This window comes from Oxyura jamaicensis, chromosome 23, assembly GCF_011077185.1.
Source record: "Oxyura jamaicensis isolate SHBP4307 breed ruddy duck chromosome 23, BPBGC_Ojam_1.0, whole genome shotgun sequence".
Classification (NCBI taxonomy): Eukaryota; Metazoa; Chordata; class Aves; order Anseriformes; family Anatidae; genus Oxyura; species Oxyura jamaicensis.
Genome location: NC_048915.1, coordinates 6,124,804 through 6,144,823, shown reverse-complemented (window position 1 = coordinate 6,144,823; position 20,020 = coordinate 6,124,804). Strand labels below are relative to the sequence as shown.

Here is a 20,020-nt window from a genome sequence, read left to right as displayed (position 1 = left end):
ACCTGCCCAAAGCTGAGCCCAGAGCAGGGCGAAGCCACCCCACGCACCCCATCCCCCATTCCCACAGCCACGTCCTGGCCGTGGCAGGGCCCGGAGCTGAGTCACGGCTGGCTCAGGGCAGAGGCATCACGCAGGGGGCTGAGTCCCCCCCCCCGCCGTGTGCCTCCCCAGTGAGTAATGCTGTGCCGCAGCAGCTGCTGGCTCCGGCATCTCCTTATATGACTGGGGAAGTCGCCAGGCAGCAGCACCTCCGCATCCCGCGCCGCTCAGGGCACCGCACCCCGGCACCAGGGCAGGCGATGCCGTGGGGATGCTCGTCCGTCCCCGAGACACTGCAGCCTCCCGGGAGGTGGCAGCCAGGTGGCACTGTGGAAACACCAAAGTGCTCAGCTCTGAAAGGAACGAGACCAGAGCTGGCCCAAAAGCTGCTGGCACCAGGCATGGGAAGCACCCAGGGCCCCATGTGGCAGGGGGCCAGCACCCCGCTGAGCCTGTCCCGGGGCCCTAAGGGTTCACGTCAGCTTGTCTGCACCCCAGGGAGCCAACAGCCCTTTGTGATGTTCCCTACACACCAGGCCCATAAAGATCCCCTCCATCTCCTACAGCAAGCAACGCTGGACAGGACAGGGGCTGCAGGCTCAACAGGGAGCTCTGGGAACCTGCCAGGAGGGTGGCAACAATGCTGTGTGGGTTTTCCAAAGGGGTTTCTGTGCTCTGAACAGGGAGGGGAAGGGGTGCACGGCCTGTGGGGTCAGCACACGGCAGGCAGAGGATGGAGGGGCCAGCTGATGGCAGTGCTGAGCACGCCCAAATGCATGACCCTAGCACAAGACCCATGCTTCCTGCCGTGCTTCCTCTGTGATGCTTTTTCCTTTCTGTTGTTTTTTTTCCTGTTTTCTAGGAGTTCCAAAACCAAATCTTGGTCATTTACGGCAGCAGCTTGATACTGGAAAGAAGCGTAAGAACCCTCTGAGCTTCTGGAGTTCTGGATCAGGGATCCCAAGGCGAACCACAGCTGGGCCCTCCTGGCAGGGCCTGCTCCAAGGCAGCAGTGAGGAGCACAAGGGCGCAGCTCCAGCCTCACCGAGGCACCAACGGAGCAAAGCCCAGGAAGAGCTGCTGCACCCAAACCTCACCCCCCAGAGCCAGGTGCTGTGCCCGCACCACCACATCACATCTCTCACAGAAGGAACTCCAAAATGTATCCGTTACGCTCTGCATGACCGCACCCCTCCACTCTCAGCACTGCGGGGAGTGGGAGCAAACGCTGCTCAGAGCGGGCTCAGCCAGGCTCCAGGTCTCCCCACACCATGGGCAGCTTCTCCCAGAGGGCAGCCAGACCCATGGCATCACGCCAGCAGCACGGCCATCCTTGGAAAGGGCGGCAAACACGGACGCACCAGGCAGGCAGCCCAGCGAGACGCGGTGCTGGCTGCTGCACGCAGGGCGCGTGCTCACGGCGAGCTGCCGGCCGGGCGCACCCGCGGCAGCAAGCACAGGCAGGGCCCCGGCGGGCGCGGAGCTCGCTCCACCCTGCCCTCGGCGCCGGAGCCCTGGGAGAGGAAAGCCAGAAGAAAGATGACGTTTCTTCTGATCTGGGCTGTGAAAAACAAGGTGGAACGGGCAGGTGGCGGCTCCCGGTGCTGCCCAGCACGGCCCCGCAGGACCGGCTCCTCCCCGGCGCTGCCTCTACTTTGAACACTGCTCCCGCTGCAGGTGAATCACCAGCTCCGGCCTGTGCGGGCAAAGCCTCCAGTTCCCCAAACGTGCCGGGCGGCAGCAAGAGCGTTCCCCGTGCTAAGCATTTCCTTCGTGCTTTCATCAGCCGGGAGGCCTCACGTGGCACCTGGCTGAGCTGGGAGGGACGGGAATGAGCCTGCGCCATCCCCTGAGCCGAACTCAGGGCTGCAAATGGTCTCAGGGGATGGGACTGGAAAACTTCCCTGGCAGCAATGCTACCATAAGGGCCAACCCCACAAGTCCTGGTGGGCATCAAGCAAGGGTTTTGTCTTGGTAGAGCTGCCTGTGCAAAGACTGAGGCTTCAGGTGCCCCGCTGTCACCTCCTGTCACTGCACAACTCTCCAAGGGAGCCGCAGAGCCATGAGCTGGGCTGGACCCGTGGGTAATGGGAAGCCCGGCTCGGCCCAGGACTGCTCAGCACCAGCCCAAGACCGAGGCCTCCAACCTGCAGCCTCACGGAGAGGGCATCCCGAGTGAATGTTTAACCACAGTCACCTCTACAGAGGGGCCCCGCTCCGCCAAAGGGCCGCTGGACACGGCTGCGACAGCGATAAGGGAGCCACACCGGGAAGCCTCCAGCCCCGCCACGCTGTCGGCAGCAAAATCTGAGCTCCGAGGAACTCAGAAAAGGAAGTGCCGGTGATGATAACTGAGATGTTCCCCTTTCCAGCAGACGTCTGGGCACCAAAATAGTAATTACATCGCAAAAAAGACTTCCCTTCCCAACCCAGACCTGCCCACGTTGATGGGCTGTGTGGCTGCAGCTGCCGGTGCCCCGGTCCAGGGGTGCTGAGCTAGGACCAGGAGCAGTGGAGAGGTTGGCACTGGCTGCAGGGGGGGCAGCCCTGACACTGCCCCTGTGAGCAGTGGATGGGAGGGCAGAGAGAAGCTGGAAGCAAACATGGCTGCTGGCTCTCATTCTGCAAAGCAAACAGCGGAGCTGAGCTGCCACCTGCTCACGGCTTAATCATTCCCCAGGAGCAAGGCTCACCGTTAACCCTTGGGCTGGCACCTCCAGCCCGGGGCCTCAAGGGACTCAAACACCTCGGGAGGAGGGCGTTTGTCTCCCTTTGCATCTGCAGTGAGCACGTCCCAGCCAGGAGGCAGGAGAGCTGCTCCCAACCTCCTGCAGCTCTTAAACCAGAGCAGGAACAAGAGCAGCCGGCATCCCCAGAGGCACCGGCACAGAACCCCAGCCTCCTTTTCTTGGTGAAACTCGCTTTCTGGTGACCCAGATTCAGCAGCTTTCCACAGGGGCCATTAGCTGCCAGCACTGCACCCTCCCCTCCAACAGCCCCCTATGACACGAGAGCCCCTCTCCAGCAGCAGGCTGCATGGCACAGACCTGAGGAGGTCCCCTCTGGCAAAGCCACCGGCTGCACAAGCTGGACGCACGTGATGCAGCACCCCACAGTGCTAGGATGGACCCTTGGAAGCCCTCAAACGCTGCCTGTGCTTCCCAACCCTCCCCGTGGCAGGAAACCAGGAACGTCACGCAGCATAGGTGCTGAGGGTGATCTCACCGCTCCTCTCCCCGTGTTAACAGCCTCCATCCACCCGCCGCCTGCCAGCGTTCCCAGATTACCGCCGAGGCCATCGGCCTGCTGCTGACGCAGCAGTTCAGGCACTGTCTCATCGCTTTCCACTTCTGAGAAGCCTCCCCGGGTTTGTCACCCCTGTGAGGGTGCTGGCAGGGAGCCGTGCTGGGCTTGCTCATCAAACAGTGCCGGGAACCTCACGGCCGCTCACCAGGCAGGCAGTGTGGAAGCGCCAAGCCCAGTGCGCCAGTGGCACGGCCCTGAGGCATAGGGCAGGAGGGAGCTGGGTCTGCTGCTGGGCGAAGCAGGGGGATGGGGAGAACCCCACAGGGGGCTTTTTCCAGGCAGGAGGCACGAAGCAGCCCCAGGGTCCCACCAGTGCCACGGCCCTGCCGCTCTGCCCCGTGTTCAGCTGCAGCCGTGGCTCGCCTGCGCGCCCATGGGACGCGTGCTTCCATGCTTTCCCAGGGGCTTGTGCTGACACGGCGAGGTGGCTCCATTCCCGGGACGGGGGAGGATGAGGAAGCCGATGCCATCTCCGGGTCCCTCCCTAGCCCTGCGGCCACAGGGACAGCACACCTCCACGGAACCGCCGTCTGCGCGCAGGGTAAACACCCGCTCAGTGCTTCCCAGCACGCCCCGCTATCCGCGGGGTGCGACACGGGAACCGAACCCGCAGCACTGGGCCGAGGCCGTGGCAGCAGCGAGCAGCCTGGGCCAGGGCCACATCCTGCACCCGTTCCTGGAGGAACCCCACGTTGAAGCCCCAGCGGGATGCACGAGGCACAGCTCAGGGCTGGATGCGGCGCTGAGGCCGTGCCCAGGCCAGACAGACAGCCCCCGGCGGGACGGACAAACCCCGGCAGGACGCAGCGAGCCCCAGCCGCCAGCTCAGGGCCGCTCAAGGCCAAGCTCTGCGCTTCCCACAGCAGCTTAGGAAGCAGGAAAGCCAGCGGGGGGAGAGGCTGCCTGAATCAAAACCCCTTTTCTGCCGGCTTAACAAAAGGCCTGGTGTCTCCACAAACAGGCTTGTTATTCTAACGCCAACCGAATGCTTCTTGGCAGCAGGGGAAATACGAAAACGTTGGGCTAGCGGGAACTATCCGTGCTTTGTGCTGGGTGCGGGGGCCCACGGCGCGTTTACACAGGGCTCCACGCAGCAGCCGGGCCCTGCAGGGCTGCCCCCGGCCCCACGCCCATCCCCGTTTGCCTGTGAGTGGTGCTGAAAAGCAGGGAATGGGGAGAACCCGCACTGGCCGTGCACCACGAAGCTGCCCCTGCACAGGGCACAAATAGGAACTACGGCAACTCGTGGGACATGAGGTGTGCAAAGCCCGTCTTAAAATTGAGGTCAAAGAGAGCCAAGTGGCGGATTCGCTCCTTCTCATCTATAAATAGAGGGCAGGCAGACAACCTTGATCTCATCAGATCTCCCAACTACACGGAGTGGAGCAGGATTAGTGCCAGGAGGGAGGCTGCGGGTGGGAGCGCGGCGCTGTGCCCGTACCCCCGGTGGAGCCATGGGGGGGTCCCAGCACCCGGGGTGCCAGGAATGGGACCAGGACACACAGAGCTCCCATCCCGCAGTCAGGGCAGCCCCGTCCTCGCACCCTGCCCAGCCACCCTCTGAGCAGCAGGACCGGCCATGGCCACGCTCCAGCACCGGAGCCCTGCTCCTGCCATGCATGGCACCTGAGCACCCGGCAGGGGCTGGATGCAGCCATGCCACAGAAATGGTTTCAGCTCCACCTGCTGCAGGTGGCTCCGTAACGAACGAGGCCTTGAAGTGCAGCCGCAGAGAGGAATTTGGGATTAGAAGAACAGGGGGAGGCAGGGGCCTGGGACCTCCGTTCCCTAGAGACCTGCTCTCTCCCACGGAGAAATTTAATCCCCACTAAAAACGGAATGAAATAATCCAGTTCCTAGAGTTTCTCTGCCTGCTTTGTTAAAGCACCAGCACAGCAGCAGGCATCAGAGATGGCTGCTGGATCCCACCAGCTCAGCCCAAGCCCTTAAGATGCTCTTAAGAGGGCTCAGCTGGACCTTCCAGGAGCAAAAAGCCATCTCTGGCTCTGTTGGATGTGCTGGGAGCACTACAGAGCCCCAGGGCCCAGCTCCCAGGACTGTCCCCACTGCCACCAGGGCCCACGGCCGCCCGCCAGCCCCGGCAGGGGACGTGCACGAGCGCTCCCCATGCACCCATGCCACTCACATCCTGGATTTCATCTCTGGCCTGACAAACACCCCGAATGCCATCACCACCCGGACACTTCACCCCTTGTCCCCGCTCGGCAGGGACATCCCCAGCACAGGGAACTGAAACCCGCCCGGGCCCCCGCCCCTGGTGCCGAGGGCAGATGGTGGCGCCGGCACCCTTATCACCCCCGGCCACCTTGGGCGGCCCCAGCGCGGGGAAACCATCACGTGAGGGGCTGGAAGCAAACAGCACCACGCGGGGACAGCCACGGGCACCGCGACGGCACCAGGGCAGGGCTCGGCTTGTGCCGCCTGCTGCAATGCCCATGCCTCCCTCCCGCCGGCAGGGCCGCCTCATTACATCTACAAATCCCTGGGTTTTATGGCAGAAACCCACCAGGTCAGCCCGGGCCTGTGTCCCCCAGCAGAAGGGTCCCAGATGACCCCTCACCAGCCAGGCCAGGAGCAGCAGGAGTCCTGCATAGTGCGGGGCCTCCAGCTCTGGCCAGGCACCTGCAGGCAGCTCCAGCAGCAGCTGCAGAGACAGAAGGCACGAGAAGGTTTCCTCCGGAGAGCTGCTCCATTCCACGCAGGTGAGACAGCACCAAGAGCAGCTCTGGCTGGACCACAGCCCCCGAGCTGGCACTGCCATCGCCAGGTCCCTTGGCTGCTGGCAGGAGCAGCCCTGCAGCCACCGGTCACACACACGCCGGTGTGTGAAGGAGCAGAGGTCCACTCGAGGATGCCTTGCCACGGGCAAAATCTGAGCTCGGTTCCCCTGGGGAAAGCACGTGCCAACGGCAAGGTCAGATGAAGCAGGGAGATTAGCCCGAGCGCGCGGAGAAGGCCAAGAAGATGGTGGATGGATTTTATCTGGCTGCCAAGTAAACAACAAACTTCCGAGAAAGCGAAACCAGCCGTCGTCATGCCACGGATAAAATTAACCCAGCAATAAATTTGTAATCAAATGGGTTTCCTGAGCTGAGCCCAAGGCTCTCGTCACCTTGGGGCTGCAACAGCCTGCTGCCCGGGGAAACCCGAGACAGGAAGCTCAGAGGCCAGGCAGGGTGACCCACTTTATCTCATCCGCTCCCCAAAATGACCCCAGCTCGAGAGCACGAAGCGCAGCCAAGGAGAAGCCCGTTTCCCTACCACCCAGGGCTGAGCCCCGGGGGCAGCCCCCAGCAGCATCCTCTGTCCCTGGCCCAAGGGAAGGGGAGAGCTGACAGCGCCATGCGGTCCCTGTGGGCCCAGGGGCACGGGACGCCCTCCAAGGCCCCCGCCGCTGGCACTCTGCCGGGGGTCAGGGCCCTGCACTTGCACACCCAGCATTTACATATGAAACGGCCCCAGCTCCAATATCCGCTGCTGCCTGCACCTCCCTGGGGAGCTGAATAGAGACAGGGGGAGGCAGGGGCTAAGAATCCTTTCCGGCAATAAAACCTTGCCTTCCACCAGCTTTGTCCAGGCCTGCAGCTCAAGGGGAGCCCGCCGGGGCTGCTTTTGGAGCTGAGGAGCACTCACAGCCACAGCCAGCACCAAAGCATCACAGCGACGGGCACGCCGCAGCCATCTCCACACCAGCTAACCGCACCCGGCGTCTGCACAAAGGCGAGCGTCTCGTCCACGCTCAGGCGCTCGGGGAAGCGCTCAGCCAGCGCCAGGGGCTGCCTGTGCCACTCAGAGCCTCCTGGCCCCCCCGAGGACCCTGACGTCTCCCTGCCCCTGCACACAAAGGGGCTCCCTCCCCTCTACCAGCTCCTGAATTAAAGCTGCAAAGGGCTGCGGTAGGTGTGGTCGGTGAGAGAAAGCAAGCCGGCATCGCCCCGGAGAGCCCAGCAGACACTCGTGAGATGCAGGCAGGACTTTGCCAGCACCTGGATAGGGACGAGCTGCTACATCAGCTCCTGCAGCCGCGCAGTGACTATTCACAATGTCATCTCGGCTGCTCAGCATGCAACGCTCGCAGGCAGGAGGGAAAGTCACAGAGCTGCAGCTGGAGACAGGGCACAAAACCTCCACAGCCCCAGACTGAGCACGGGAGCTCACCGACACCGGGGCTGCCTCATGGGGACACCGTGGGGACACCACAGGCACCCAAAGCACAGAGCAGATTCTGACCAACCACGTCTTCCCCTCCATCTTCGCTTCTGACCATCCATGTCTTCACGTCATCGCAGCCAAGCCCAGACCCCGAGCAGAAGCCAACCCAGAATGAAGCCAGCAGCAAGGGGCAGACCACGGGCAGTGGGTAAAGGGGGCGGCCGAGGGGGTGAGGCCGCTCCAGCACTGAAGACACAGGGACAAACGTGGCCACGGGACGGAGCCAGCCGCCTCCCCGGCATGGCGCAGAGCAACGCCAGGCTCCTTTTACATTGATTCCCCGTGCCAGCTGCAGCAAGGCTCACGAAAAATGTATGACGGACACCGCACCAGCGTAAGAAAGTGCATTACATTGCTCCCGGACACGATAGCTCAGGGCAGCTGTCAGGCACGGAGCAGCCCGGGCGCACTGGGATTAACCCCCTGCACCAGCCCCGCTCGGCATCGCCGGCAGGAGGGTGGGGAGGCCGCCAGGCGGCCGGGTGACAACTCCCTTGGCTCCCTGCTAAATTAAACATCGAATCGATTCACCTCTGTCGCGCGGCAGGATCAGCTGTAAAGCCCAGCTGCACCAAGGCAGCACTGCAAGGAGCAGCAGGCCACTAAGTGTTATTAGCTGCCAGGTGACGCCATCCCAGCTGCTTTCTCCTTTCCCCTCCCACGGCGCCGTCCTTCCAGCAGGCGAGTCCCAGTACCTGCCTGCAGCAGGATGAGGCCAGCTGCGAGTCCCTGAGCAAAAAACTGCTCCGAGAAAAAACATCACAGGCTCCTAGGGAAGGGAAACACTGGCAGCAGAGAGCGAGGTGCTGTGGGTGGAGGAGCTGCACCAAGACGAAAGCCACTGGATCCACCCCAAACCCCCAGCAGATTCAGGCTCCTGCCGTGCCGCAGCAGAGCCCCCGAGCTGCCCTCCTGCCCTCGCCCTGCCCGCAGCCAGGGCTCGCTGCCGGCCGGAGTGGGGCCGGCCGCCCTGCCAGCCGCCAGCCACGCGATCAGGTGTCGCAACCAGCTCCCCGGGGAGAGGCAGGGGAAAGCAGAGCAGCAGGAAAAAGGGTTTGGGAATGGAAGAAAGGGAGGAAAAGAAGGAAAAACAGATGGGTCTGCACACAGGTGCTGCCAGCCCCTACCTGCAGCAAGGTGCCACCCTGCATGGCCAGGCACTGCAGAGACAAACACCTGCACCCAAGCCACAAGAGCTGCAGTCGGGTCCCCTCCCCTCAAAGGGCTGATTTTGAGCTCAATTTCTTTTTCTATTGTTATTTGCAAATCAGCTTCCACTTCCTGTGCTCTGTACAGTGCTCGGCTAGCCATCACAGCTTGCTTTGTGCCCAGATATGCTGCTAAATGCCCAAAGCAAAGACAAAACAGGGAAGTGAAGCAGAGCCACGGAAGGCACAGCCTCTCCCAGGTGCCTGTCTGCAGAAAGGCCACGTCTGTCTCCACAGGAGCCAGGTACAGCTCGAAGTCCCTGGAGGATGCAATGGGCAGGGCTGTGCCGGAGCCTGAGGAAGGGCAGGGGAACAGCCGGGACCCCCACAGGCAGCGCCAGGACCACCAAGGGCAGCTCCCCACCCCACCACGGAGCACAGACACAGCTCAGGAGCAGCTCTGCCCCCCAGTCCGAGGAGGGCTGGCATACCTTTCAGGGTGTTGAGGCCATCCAGGAACTTCTTGTACTTGTCCACGTTCATCGTCCTGCTGGACTGCCCCGCTGCTCAGCTGGGAGGCATCGGGGCGCCGGCACCCTGAAGCCACCCGCGCTCGCCCCGGCGCTGCTGCCCTTTGGCCACCCGCAGCCCAGCCCTGCCTCTCCTTATTCGATGATCTCTGCTCAAACCTCCCCCGGCCGAAGCCACCCCCCCCTTTTTGCAAATGAGCCAGCAGCTCCCCACAGGCACCCCGCAGCCGGCTCCCACCACCTGCCCCCCGGGCTGGGGGTCCCAGGGATTGTGTGTCTTGCGGATATTTCGGGCAAGGAGCTCAGCGCAGCGAGAGTGCTGGGAGGGGAACAAAAAAGCCCTGCAAGACTTACAGGCAGGACAGCAGCGGACAAGGAAAAGCACTTAGTGAGCCACAAACACCACCTGGGCTGCCCTGAAGCCAGGTGCCCCACAAAAACCCCACGGCGCTGGGCTCCCCGAGGCCTTTGGCCTCGATGCTTTGCTCACACCAGGTCCCGGCTCCCCACGTGCCACAAGGAGCCGTGTGCCACCCGCGAGGCGGTTACAAAACCCCAAAGGAGATTTACTTGTTTTAAAAGTTGTGCTGGCAGCACAAACCAGCCCAGCGTGGTCCCAGAGCAAGGCGGCCGCACACGGTGCCTGCCCCGTGGTGGAAGGGGCCTCCACCGCGAACGGCACTGCTCTTCTGGCAAAGTAAGGACTTCTAATTTAACGAGAATCCGTTCTGGGGAGCCCCATGCAAACTTGGGCAGCGCTCTCGGATGTGCCCTTGCTGGGGGAGTTGACACCACATCTTGGTGTCCATCAGCAGCAGTGCTGGCTCTGCAAAGCGAGGGGGGCTGCGCGACACGGGAGGGAGCGGTGGTGAAATTCAGCCCTCGCAGTGGCGGATTGCGCTGTTCTGCTATCACCTGTCCAAAGAGATTTCAGCAGGTTGAGCAAGACCCACCACACAGCCCTTGTAGGATCTGCCCAGTTGAGATTTGCCAAGACCGGCACCTCCCGGCAGGGCTCACACCCACCTGTGCCACGCAGCCACCACGGGCACCCCTGTGCCGAATCCCTGGCTCCCTCCCAGCCACAGCCTGATGTCTGGGGACAGCACAGGCGCCCGTCCCCAGAGCGAGCAGCACCCTGAGCCGATCCCCACGTCACCCACGCCCGTCCATGGAACCAGTTTGCCCAGCCAGGCGACCACAAGCAGGACACGGGGACCCGCTGTGCCGGCAGCCCCACTCCTCGCAGCGCCGCAGACGGACGCGCACCTCTCCAGGGACGGACGCGCACCCGGGCGTATCGGTTTCCTTTCCCAACCAAGCAAGCTCTGAAGGCCAGTTGCCACTTTTGCTCCTGACAGCTGTTTGTCCAGGAACCCAAGAACCTAAATTGCTCCCAGCTCTCCGAGGGGGACAGTGGCCAGGCAGATGGAGGGCTTGGATTACACCTCTCTCCCCCGGCACAACCTGCACCCACGGCCCCCCGCTGCAGCTCGGCACAGCCAGGGCAGGGGCGATGCCGATTCTGGGGGAGCCGCCCCAGCCCCAGGGGATTTATTGACCCGCAGTCGGGACAGGAGCTCATTCATCCTAGCGAGAGGAAGCAGACCTGACTGCCGGTGTGCAGCCACGTGGAACAGCCCTTGCACAGCCGTGCCGGGCTCTGCCCAGGATCTCCACGCACAGCTGGAGCCAGAAGCGCTTCATCGGCACTGCGCCTCGACACAGCCTCCACCTGCATGCACACCACAGCCCTCCACAGCCCCCACACCCAGGGACCCCCCAGCTGCCCGCAGGCAGAGCAAGGAGCAGAGTAAAGTTCCTGCAAGAAGCCGAGCTGTCACCACTAAAAATAGCACAATGGAATTTTCCTCTGGGGAAAAAAAAAAAAAAAAAAAGAAAAAAAAAAGCTGCTTCTTGCTGACAAAGGGGCTGTGAGAAGGGAACCAGGAACACAGGGCAGAAAGCAGGGGTGCAGCATCCTCCAGGGTCCTGCTGTCCCCAGCCACCCCGCAGAGCCCAGGCTGCCACAGGGGACCCCACCCCCTGCAGGCTGCGTGAACGCCCCCCAGCAGCGGCACAAAGCCGCACCAGTGCTCAGCCACCTTCCCTCCATCACCCCCGTGCCAAGCGCTGGAGCGGGGAACAAAGCCCGGCGAGAGGCAGCAGGCGATGCTGCCAGACCAGCTGCTGAGCGGCCCCTTCTCATTTATTTTCCTCCCTGCCTGGGAAAGGGGAGAGATCGGACACCAGGCCCAGCAGGCAGGCTGCCGCACCAGCGGAACCCAAACCCCAGGCACAGGAGGGGACACAGCAGGCTTGGCCACTGCTGTCGATGCCCTGGCTCCCACCAGGATCCATGGCTGTCCCCCCAGCCCCGACACCTTTTTTTGTCTTCCTGGAGAGATAAAAGTAGGGGTGAGCCATGGCAGCCAGCCCTAGTGCCTGCATCCTCGCCCCACGGGGCTGGGAAGAGGAGGAACGCCGAGTCCCTCTCCTCCCGCCCTGATGGCGTTAAGGAGGCGCAGATCTGACGCCTGCCGGATCCGTTTCCAGCATCCCGGCTCCTCTCCCTGCCGGGAACGCCAGGAATCCCCGGCCCGTGGCGGATCGCTCCAGCTGGCCCGGAGCTGCACGGCCGGGACAGGAGAGCCGGCAGGGATGGAGCACGGAGGGAGCCCGCAGCTCCCGGGACGGCCGCCGTGCCCCGGCTGTCTGCCTGGCCGCGGAATCCCAACCTCTCCAGCCCAACAACTGCCCCTCACAGCAAGAATCCCAAGCATCCCAAGCAGCCAGAGGGGATGAAATGTCTCCACGTGCAGCGTCTGGAGCCGCCCGCACCAAGACCTTTGCGTGCTGGCCGTCACTGCCAGTTTCACTCCAAGGCATACACGAGCCGCCTGCACGCGGGACAGGGACCTGCTGCGGGGCAGAGCGGCTCACACCGGCTCACACCGCGCCAAGGACGCCGCCAGACCCAGGGCGCAGACGCACGACCTGCTGCAGTGACGGGAACAAGCCCGGGGCATGTTTGTTTTCCTGCAGCAGGAACGTGTCCATCACTGCACGGGCGTCACATCGACCAGACGGCCTCCAAACCAGGAACACAGGCTGGCTGTGGCCACGAGCACAGTGAGGAGGTGTGTCGAGGCACTCCGGCACCACTCGCCTGCCCGCAGCCCACCCGAGCAGGGCCGCTGTGCCCAGCCGGGGCAGCGCAGCCGACAGCCAGGGCCTGGCCTGGCCGGCACGAACAGGAGGAGCTCCCTCTGGGTCGCCGCACGGACGCCTCTTGTAGCAAAACTGCCCAAGGTCAGCGCTGGCGCAGGAGCCCTCGTATCCAGCTTCCCGCAGGGGAAAATAAGCTGCTGGCAAAAGCATTTCTGGAGGGCCAGAACAGCAACCTGCTGCGGACGTTTTACCGCTATTAATAAAAAACAGACAGAAGTTGTACCCTTAGCTGAGCTGGAGAGAGGCACAGGGGAGGGACGTGGCAGAGGGGGACTTTGCCCTTCTGCCCCTGTGAACAAACGGGTTCAGGGTCTGAGTCCTGGGCAAGTGAGAGAACGGCCGGGAGAGGAGGGAATGAGGCGGTGCAGGGGACACGGAGAGAAACAGCATCCTCTGCCAGTGGCAGGCTGGCAGAGCTTCCCACGCTGAAAAACACTCCATGGGCCACCGTCCTCAAGGCCCGAGCTGCAAATGGGGAAAAACGAGGCACAGGGAGGAGAGAAGACATGCCCAGGACCAGGGCCCCACCACAGCAAGGGACAGCTCCTGCCCGTGCCGCGAGCGGGGCAGGCAGCGCACGCGGCCCCGTGTGAGCTGTGGCCCCGGGCAGGGGACTGCGAGCGCATGGCAGGGCAGCAGGAGCAAACAGGAAATGAGAAAAGGAGGCAGCCAGGTTTAATTCACAGGGAAACAACAAGGAACAGTCACCGTGCCCTCGCAGAGCCCCAGCCAGCAGCACAGAACCGACTGATCTGGATTGCTGATAAAACAGGAAATTAAGGGGCAGATGGGAACTCCTGGAGCTGCAACACTGCGCCTGTGGGGACCCAGCACGCACAAGCTCCTGGTCCCACAACACACGCTCCCCAAAGCAGCGGGCTGCCCCATCACCGCGGCTGGTTCCCTGCTCACACCTCTCCCTGACGGAGAGAGGGCACCAGCCCCTCCTCGCACCCAGACATCACAAGCAGCATCCTGCTCCTCGCCCGATCCTGTGTCCCTCGGCACGGCCCCGGCCGGGGACACACCAAATCTGGGGGCCCAGACCCCACATCGCCACCTCGCCTGCAGGAAGCCTGCGCTGGAGATCCCCCGCCCCGGCCCCCGAGCCGGATGGGATTCATCCGCATGCAGAAAACCCCACGACGTGGGCTTGGAAGCGAAACTTCCCAGCTCATTAACACAAACATCCTCTGCACACGCTGCCTTCTGGAGGCAGCGCTCCCCAACAGGGGTTCCCCCCCAGCCTGGAGCCGTTTGCACATCCCCAAGCCCTGGCTGCAGGCCCGGTCCCCCCAGACAGGCCAGGGCAGTGCTGAGACATCAAATCTGGGGCTTCCAGCAAGGCTAGAGGAAGGAAGGAAGGAAGGAAGGGGAGCTGGAGGCCAGCACTCTGCACACGCTGCAAGCCCAGCTGCTGGGGACGTGGGACATGGATCTCCAGGGCAGCACCAGGCAGGGACCAGGTGCCCTTGGGGACAGCAGGGCAGGGATCAGGACCACCGAGCACACAGAGCAAGGGCAGCACGCTCCTACTCGCCCACCAGCACGTGGCAAGGAGGGGAGCCGGTGCACACATCCTGCCCGCAGAGCCCCGCTGTGCACGGCCGTGCTGGGCAGGGACACGCAGCGCAGGGGACGGGAGGCCCAGCCCCGTAATTACGGCTCCCACCACTCCCCAGCCATCACACCCACCGCCACCGCCCCTCCTCGCCCTGCAGGCAGCTCTTGCCTCACCTGCCCTGCAAAACAGCGCCGAGCTGCCAGGATCCGGCCCTGCCGCAGATCCCCACGAGGCGCTGGGCGCTGAGCCCCGCGCCCCCTGCACCAATTTAAAGACCCGCCGAGAGGCGCAGAGCTGGCACCAGGCACCAGCCGGCCCTGCCCTCGTGCTCCCTGGCACACAGCAGGGGCTGCTGGCAGAAACAACCCTGGGGAACAGTAACGATGCGTTTTGCTCCTTCCTGGGGATGCGATGGATGCAAGCCGACAGTGCCCCGGTCACCCCCGCCAAACCGCAGTGCTGGCAGTCACAGCCCCTGCCCAGGGCTCAGACCAGGGGCTTCAGCTCACCCCAGCACCGAACAGAGCCCCCACGGCTCAGGAGGAGCTGGAGTGCTCCCGCAGAGACAGGAGGGACTGGGAACCCCCCCCCTCCCCGTGTCTCCACAGGCCGGATTTTATGTTTTAGGTGCACACAAAGGGATCAATCACCCCGGTATTCAAACAATGCTGTTAGAACACTTCCAGGAATGAACAGAAAAAAAAAAAAATCCTCTTTTTATGCTTCTCCCTGGGAGACTGGAGCGGTTTCTTCCTGCTGGCATCAGCCCTGGTATGTCCACTGCAGTCTAAACTTAGTTGACACAAACGAGACCAGCCTGGGAAGGAGCTTGGCCGCAGACCAGCAGACGGAGGTTGGAGATCTCAGCCTTACCGAAGCCGAGCTGAGGAGGAAAAGGCTCAGAGGCAAACTGACACAAACAGTGCCACGCCACCTAAAAAAGGAGCATGAAAACACCACAGGCCGTGCTCTGAGCACCCCGGACTCCGCAGTCCCTCCAACCTGCTGCTGAAATGAGATCAAAGGCTCCCTGCGCCAGGTACCGGCGCGGCACGTCCTCGCCCCCAGCAGCGCCCGTGCCGGAGGTGACCGCAGCGGTGACCGCAGTGCTGCCGCCCCGCGCTGGTGGCGACAGCCCCAGGCTCCCCACGGCATTTCTCCCCAGACCAGCAGCAGTTCCCCTGGAAAACAGCAGAGAGGCAGCGAGGAGCAGCCAGCAGCGCCCCGATGCCCCACGGCAGCACTCAGCCTGGCTCCCACAGCCATGGCTGTGGTTTCTGAGCGGGGTTACACGAAGCTGGTCACAATTTCAATCGTTGCCATCCACGTGGAACAGGTTCTGGGGCCAGGGGCCAGCCGTAGGAGGAAGGCCACGAGCCTCCCAGCCAAGCGAGCCTTCGCCAGGCGCGGGAGAGGAGCTCGGGAGGCGCTGTCACGTGCCGGCGATGACGATGACTGCACTGCAAAGGCAGCAGAAACCTGGCCAGGCAAGGCAGGGTGGGTCCTACCACCAGAAAAACCACCAGCTTCATTTCCCTGTTGTCCAAAACAAACAGGAGCAAAACAGCATCTTGCACCACGAGCCCAGCTTCCACCTCAGCCACAAACAAAAGCCACGGGGGCAGCCGGCTCCAGCAGCGGCCCAGGCACCGCGCCACCTCCCTGAGACCCCCTGGGTGTCCGGCCCCCCTCAGCACCAGGGAGGCCAGCACCACCCCGTGCCTCCCAAAACGTCATTGGGCCCAGTGGTGGAAATCTAATGGGCTCGGGGCAGCCAGAGCACTCCGGGAAGGGCCCCGGAGGACAAGGCTGCAGCACACAAGGGAGCTGCCCACAGCAGCAACCGCAGCAGGGCAGCAGCACCCAGCCTTCCCCTCCCAGGAGATGGAGAGGAAGAAGAAGGGCTTCCTCCCGCAGCGAGGACTCACCGCCACGCCACCCGTCCCACTGGGGCACTGGCAGGCTGCGGAGACCTCGTGCAGCCCGCTCATCACCACCAAGGAATGATGTTTATCTTAGCACAATGGAATCGCAACGGCAGCTGCCCCGCGGCAGGACGCGGCCCCGCACAGCGACGCAGGCAGTCGTGGTGCCGATCGCCGCTGCCGGGAGCGCTGCCTCCAGCCCGAGACCCCCACACTGGGGCACAGGTGAGACCTGGACATACAACCTCCAGTTACGTTTCATGCAGCCGAAGACGAGACTACTGGGAAAAAACAGAGCTGGTTTGGAGATGGCGAGGACCCGCCGGGCTGCCTGCCACAAGGAGGGCTCCAACGCGCTCTGCTTCATCCACGCCACCATCCTGCCCCGCTCTCCTCCAGCCCCGGGGCAGACGTCCCCTCCCTCGCACCAAGGGAGCTCACACAGACTTGCTGACACACCACCACTGCTGCCCCCGCGCAAACACGTCGGGCCACACGTGTGGCACCACGGAGAAGGAAGAGAAGGCAAGGACAGGTGGGAAGGGGATCCTCTGACGCTAACTGCAAACCTCTACCCCCGACCCCCCAAAATAGTTAATTATTTGGAAGAAAGGATCTCACCAGGGTTGATTAGTTAATGGTTAAAGTGTTCTGAGCACAGAAAGCTCGACCCATACCTGCATGGGGCTGGCAGCACCGCCCGCAGCCTGCACTGCTGGCAGGCACTGGGGCCACTGCCCGTGGGGCCGCACTCGGCCTCACGATTTCCTGCAGGGACGCGGTGTGCCTGCACCCTCCTGCCAAACATGGGGACGTGGCGTGTGCTGGGAACAGAGGCCAACCCTGGACACCAAGCCACACAACATGCCGGGCACCTGTGGGGAGACGGGCCAGGGCTTTCCCTCCTGCTCGGAGCCCTCGACCTGCTCTGCCACTGCAGCAGCATCCTGGGGACTGACCCATCCCCAAAACCTCCACCACCACTCCCTGCTTCGGCTGGGAGGCGCGACGCTGGGAGTGCTGCACCGCAGCCGCCACTGCCTGCACCATTCTCACAGGCACCATCAGCAGCGCCGTTGCACGTCCTGGCATGTGCCACAGCATCACCATCCGGCGATGAGGCAAGCGGGGCTGGGAGCCGCGCCACGCCGCGCCGAGCCTCCTGGGTGCGGCCCCGCCACGCTGGGACGCTCACCGCTGGCCCTCGGCAGAGCCCCAGGTCCCAGATGTCCGTGCGAGCCCCAGGAAGCCCTCGGCTTTTTCAGTTAGAGGTGCCTGGATCTGTTCAGGACAGCACGACTCAGGTGGTGTGCTCTCCCCGAGGACGCAACGCACCCCAGGGTGCCAAGGCTTCACAGCGCACTGCGAAGAGGCACCTGAGCCCACGCGGCCCCGGCTCCTGCTCTGCTTCCCAGCCCCGTTCCATCTACCCCCACCCGGGACCGGGGCACCACCAGGGTGGGCAGAGCCCCCCGCAGCAGCACAGAGCCGTGCCCCCGCGCAGCGCCCACGCCAGCTCACAGCGCTGATGCCAGCCTCTTCCACCAACCTGCGCGGGAGCAGTCCGGCTGCGAGCAGCGGCGCTGAAGCAGAACACCTACCTGACACCCAAATCACGCTCAGCATCTCGTCTGCCTACAGTGGGAGTCTGATAAAGAAAGAAATCACGGGGATCTGCCATCTGGTTAACCCCTGCTCTTCAGCTCGAGACGAGCTCTGTAGCCAGAAACCAGCACCCACCGCACCAGCTCCGGGACCCTCCCCGGTCTGGCTCAAGGCAGAGGCCCCAGCGCTCAGATTAATTTTTAAAGCTGGTTTTTAACCAAACAGCTCTGCTCACAGAGGTAACCCCCGCACATTGCAGCAGCTCTCACTGAAGCTCCCAGCTTGAGCAAGGCCATACGTCCTCCCTGTGCTCCCACCCCAAGGGTCGGTGCCGGCAGCACCAGGTCCGGCACATGGTGGCCCCCCGTGCCCGGCCCGTTTCAGCGCTTGCTCTCCATTCCTGCAGGATTAGCAGGAGAGGAAGAGCCAGTGCAAAGTTTGTTCTGGGCAGGAAAATCTGAACCCCTCACAGGACTGCAGAGGAACAAGGAAGAGGCAGCACATCCAGGAGCCCGGAGCCAACAGCCCCAACCCAACGCTCCTGGCCGGCCCCGCAGCGAGCATGAGATGTCCCGGGAGAGCCGGGAGCTGGGAAGGGGCAGAGGCAGAGGACAGCTTTCATCCAGCATAAACACTCACTTCCCCTGCGCTGAATGTGCTCCATAAACAAGACCATAAGCAATACCAGCAGAGCATTTCCAGGCGACTACCAGCTTCCTACAGCCGGCACGGTGACCACAGCAGCCTGGAGAAGGTTCTCCCCTTACCATGGGAGCATCGTAGCTGAGTGGAGCCACCGGCGGCCAGAGCAAAGTGTGGTGCTAGGGGACAGTGAGCAGGGACACGGCGAGCAGGGACGTGGTGCTGCTGGCCCCTGGTGCTGCAGCTGGCCCAGGGCGCAGCACGCTGCGATTTCATTTTCTCTTTTGGAACTTGGGAGAAGCGATGCGAGGAGTGATGCGAAGCAGAGCCCGGGGTGTCTGCGCGCCCTTCCCACGCCAGCCCCGGCTCCCTGCTCTGTGCTGCCCACCTCCCTCAGCGGCACCTGGCCACCCCACAGGGATTTTTTCTGAACACAGGGTTCATAACATGCTTGGACAGGCCGGGTCACGTCACCCGGCACCTCCCCGAGCCCAGACACCAGAAGGGGCTTTATTCCCTGCTCCCCATGGAAGCGGAGGCCACACACTGCTCCCACGCAGGGACGTTTGAGCGACACCCCCCGAACCGGGGGAATCCATCACTCCCTTTCTCCACATGCAAGAAGGAAAAGGAAGGGCACGCAGTGAGCGCCTGCTCCTCGGGGCTCAGCACTTTAGGAGACCCAGCTGCTCTCCTTGGAGCGGGGCAGGGCGCTGGGAGCCACCCCCCCCGAGCAGCCCCCTGCACGGCCAGGGCAGACGGAGCGCTGCCGCCAAGGAGAGCGCCCGCAGCTCCCCACAGCCACCAAAAGTGCACACTCACCGCCCGCACCGGCCGGCCCCGCGCCCCCACGAGCGGGACCCGAGGACACCCGAGGGGGGGGCCCTGTGCCCCGGAGGGGGTTCCCGGTACCCCCGGGGGGACAGGAGAGGGGTTGGACCCCGTGCTCCGTTCTCAGGGCGCTGGGCCCCCAGCACCCCACCCCACGGGGGGAGCCCCACGCGGGGAGCCCCGGGGCCCGTGGGCAGCCCACGCGGGTCCGCGGAGCCCCGGGACTGCTCCCACCGGGCACGGGCCGGGGCACCGAGGGGTGCGGGCGAGTGGGGCTGTAGGGGTGCGGTCCCCCCCCCGGAGCACCCCGCCGCCGCATCCCCCCGCTGCCCGGCCGGGGACCGAGGACCGCTCCGGTCCGGTTCTGTCCCCGCCGTGGGCCCGAACCCGGGCCGCCCGCCGCCTCCCGCCGGGGCCGCACCTTTGTAGCGCTCCAGCACGTCCTCGTAGGCCTGCTCGAACTCCTTCTCCTGGCTGCGGTTGGCCGGGAGCAGCCCCGGCACGTAGCCGGCCATGGCGGCCTTTGTGCCGCCGCCCCCCGAGCAGCTCCCGGCGCCGCGGCCACCGCCGGTCTGCGCGGCCCCGCTTCCGCCCCGCGCCGCCGCCGCGCCCCGCCCCACCGCCGAGACCACGCCCCCGGACACGCCCCGCCAGACTGGCCACGCCCCCCCCGTCTGCTGGGATGGCCACGCCCCTTCAGCCCCGCCCCGCCGGGGTGGTGGCACCGGTACCGGCACCGCCGCGCCCCCTGGCGGCCGCACCGGGCATCCGGCAGCGCCCCCCCGGGGCACCGCGCCCGGCGCCTCCTCCCAGTGCTCCCAGTGCAATGCTCCCAGTGCTCCCAGCGCCTCCCAGCGCCACCCAGTGCTCCCAGAGCACCAAGGCCACCACGTCCAGTGCCTCCCAGTGCTCCCAGTGCTCCCAGGGCAATGCGTCCCAGTGCCTCCCAGGGCATCAAGGGCACTG

General features: G+C 64.2%; 1 protein-coding gene across 8 annotated transcripts in view; it reads right to left on the bottom strand.

Annotated features, from left to right (window-relative positions):
• Window positions 1-20,020, bottom strand: part of MACF1 (microtubule actin crosslinking factor 1) — a 141,943-nt gene that overhangs the window by 118,055 nt on the left and 3,868 nt on the right. Inside the window, exon 1 of one of the 8 annotated variants that reach the window (XM_035345788.1) lies at window positions 19,476-19,628. The exons of the other annotated variants lie outside the window; for them this stretch is intronic. Coding sequence (XP_035201679.1) covers window positions 19,476-19,569 — 94 coding nt within the window. The 5' untranslated portion in view covers window positions 19,570-19,628. Of the gene's footprint in view, window positions 1-19,475; window positions 19,629-20,020 lie in introns of those variants that run through there. 8 annotated transcript variants of the gene reach the window in all.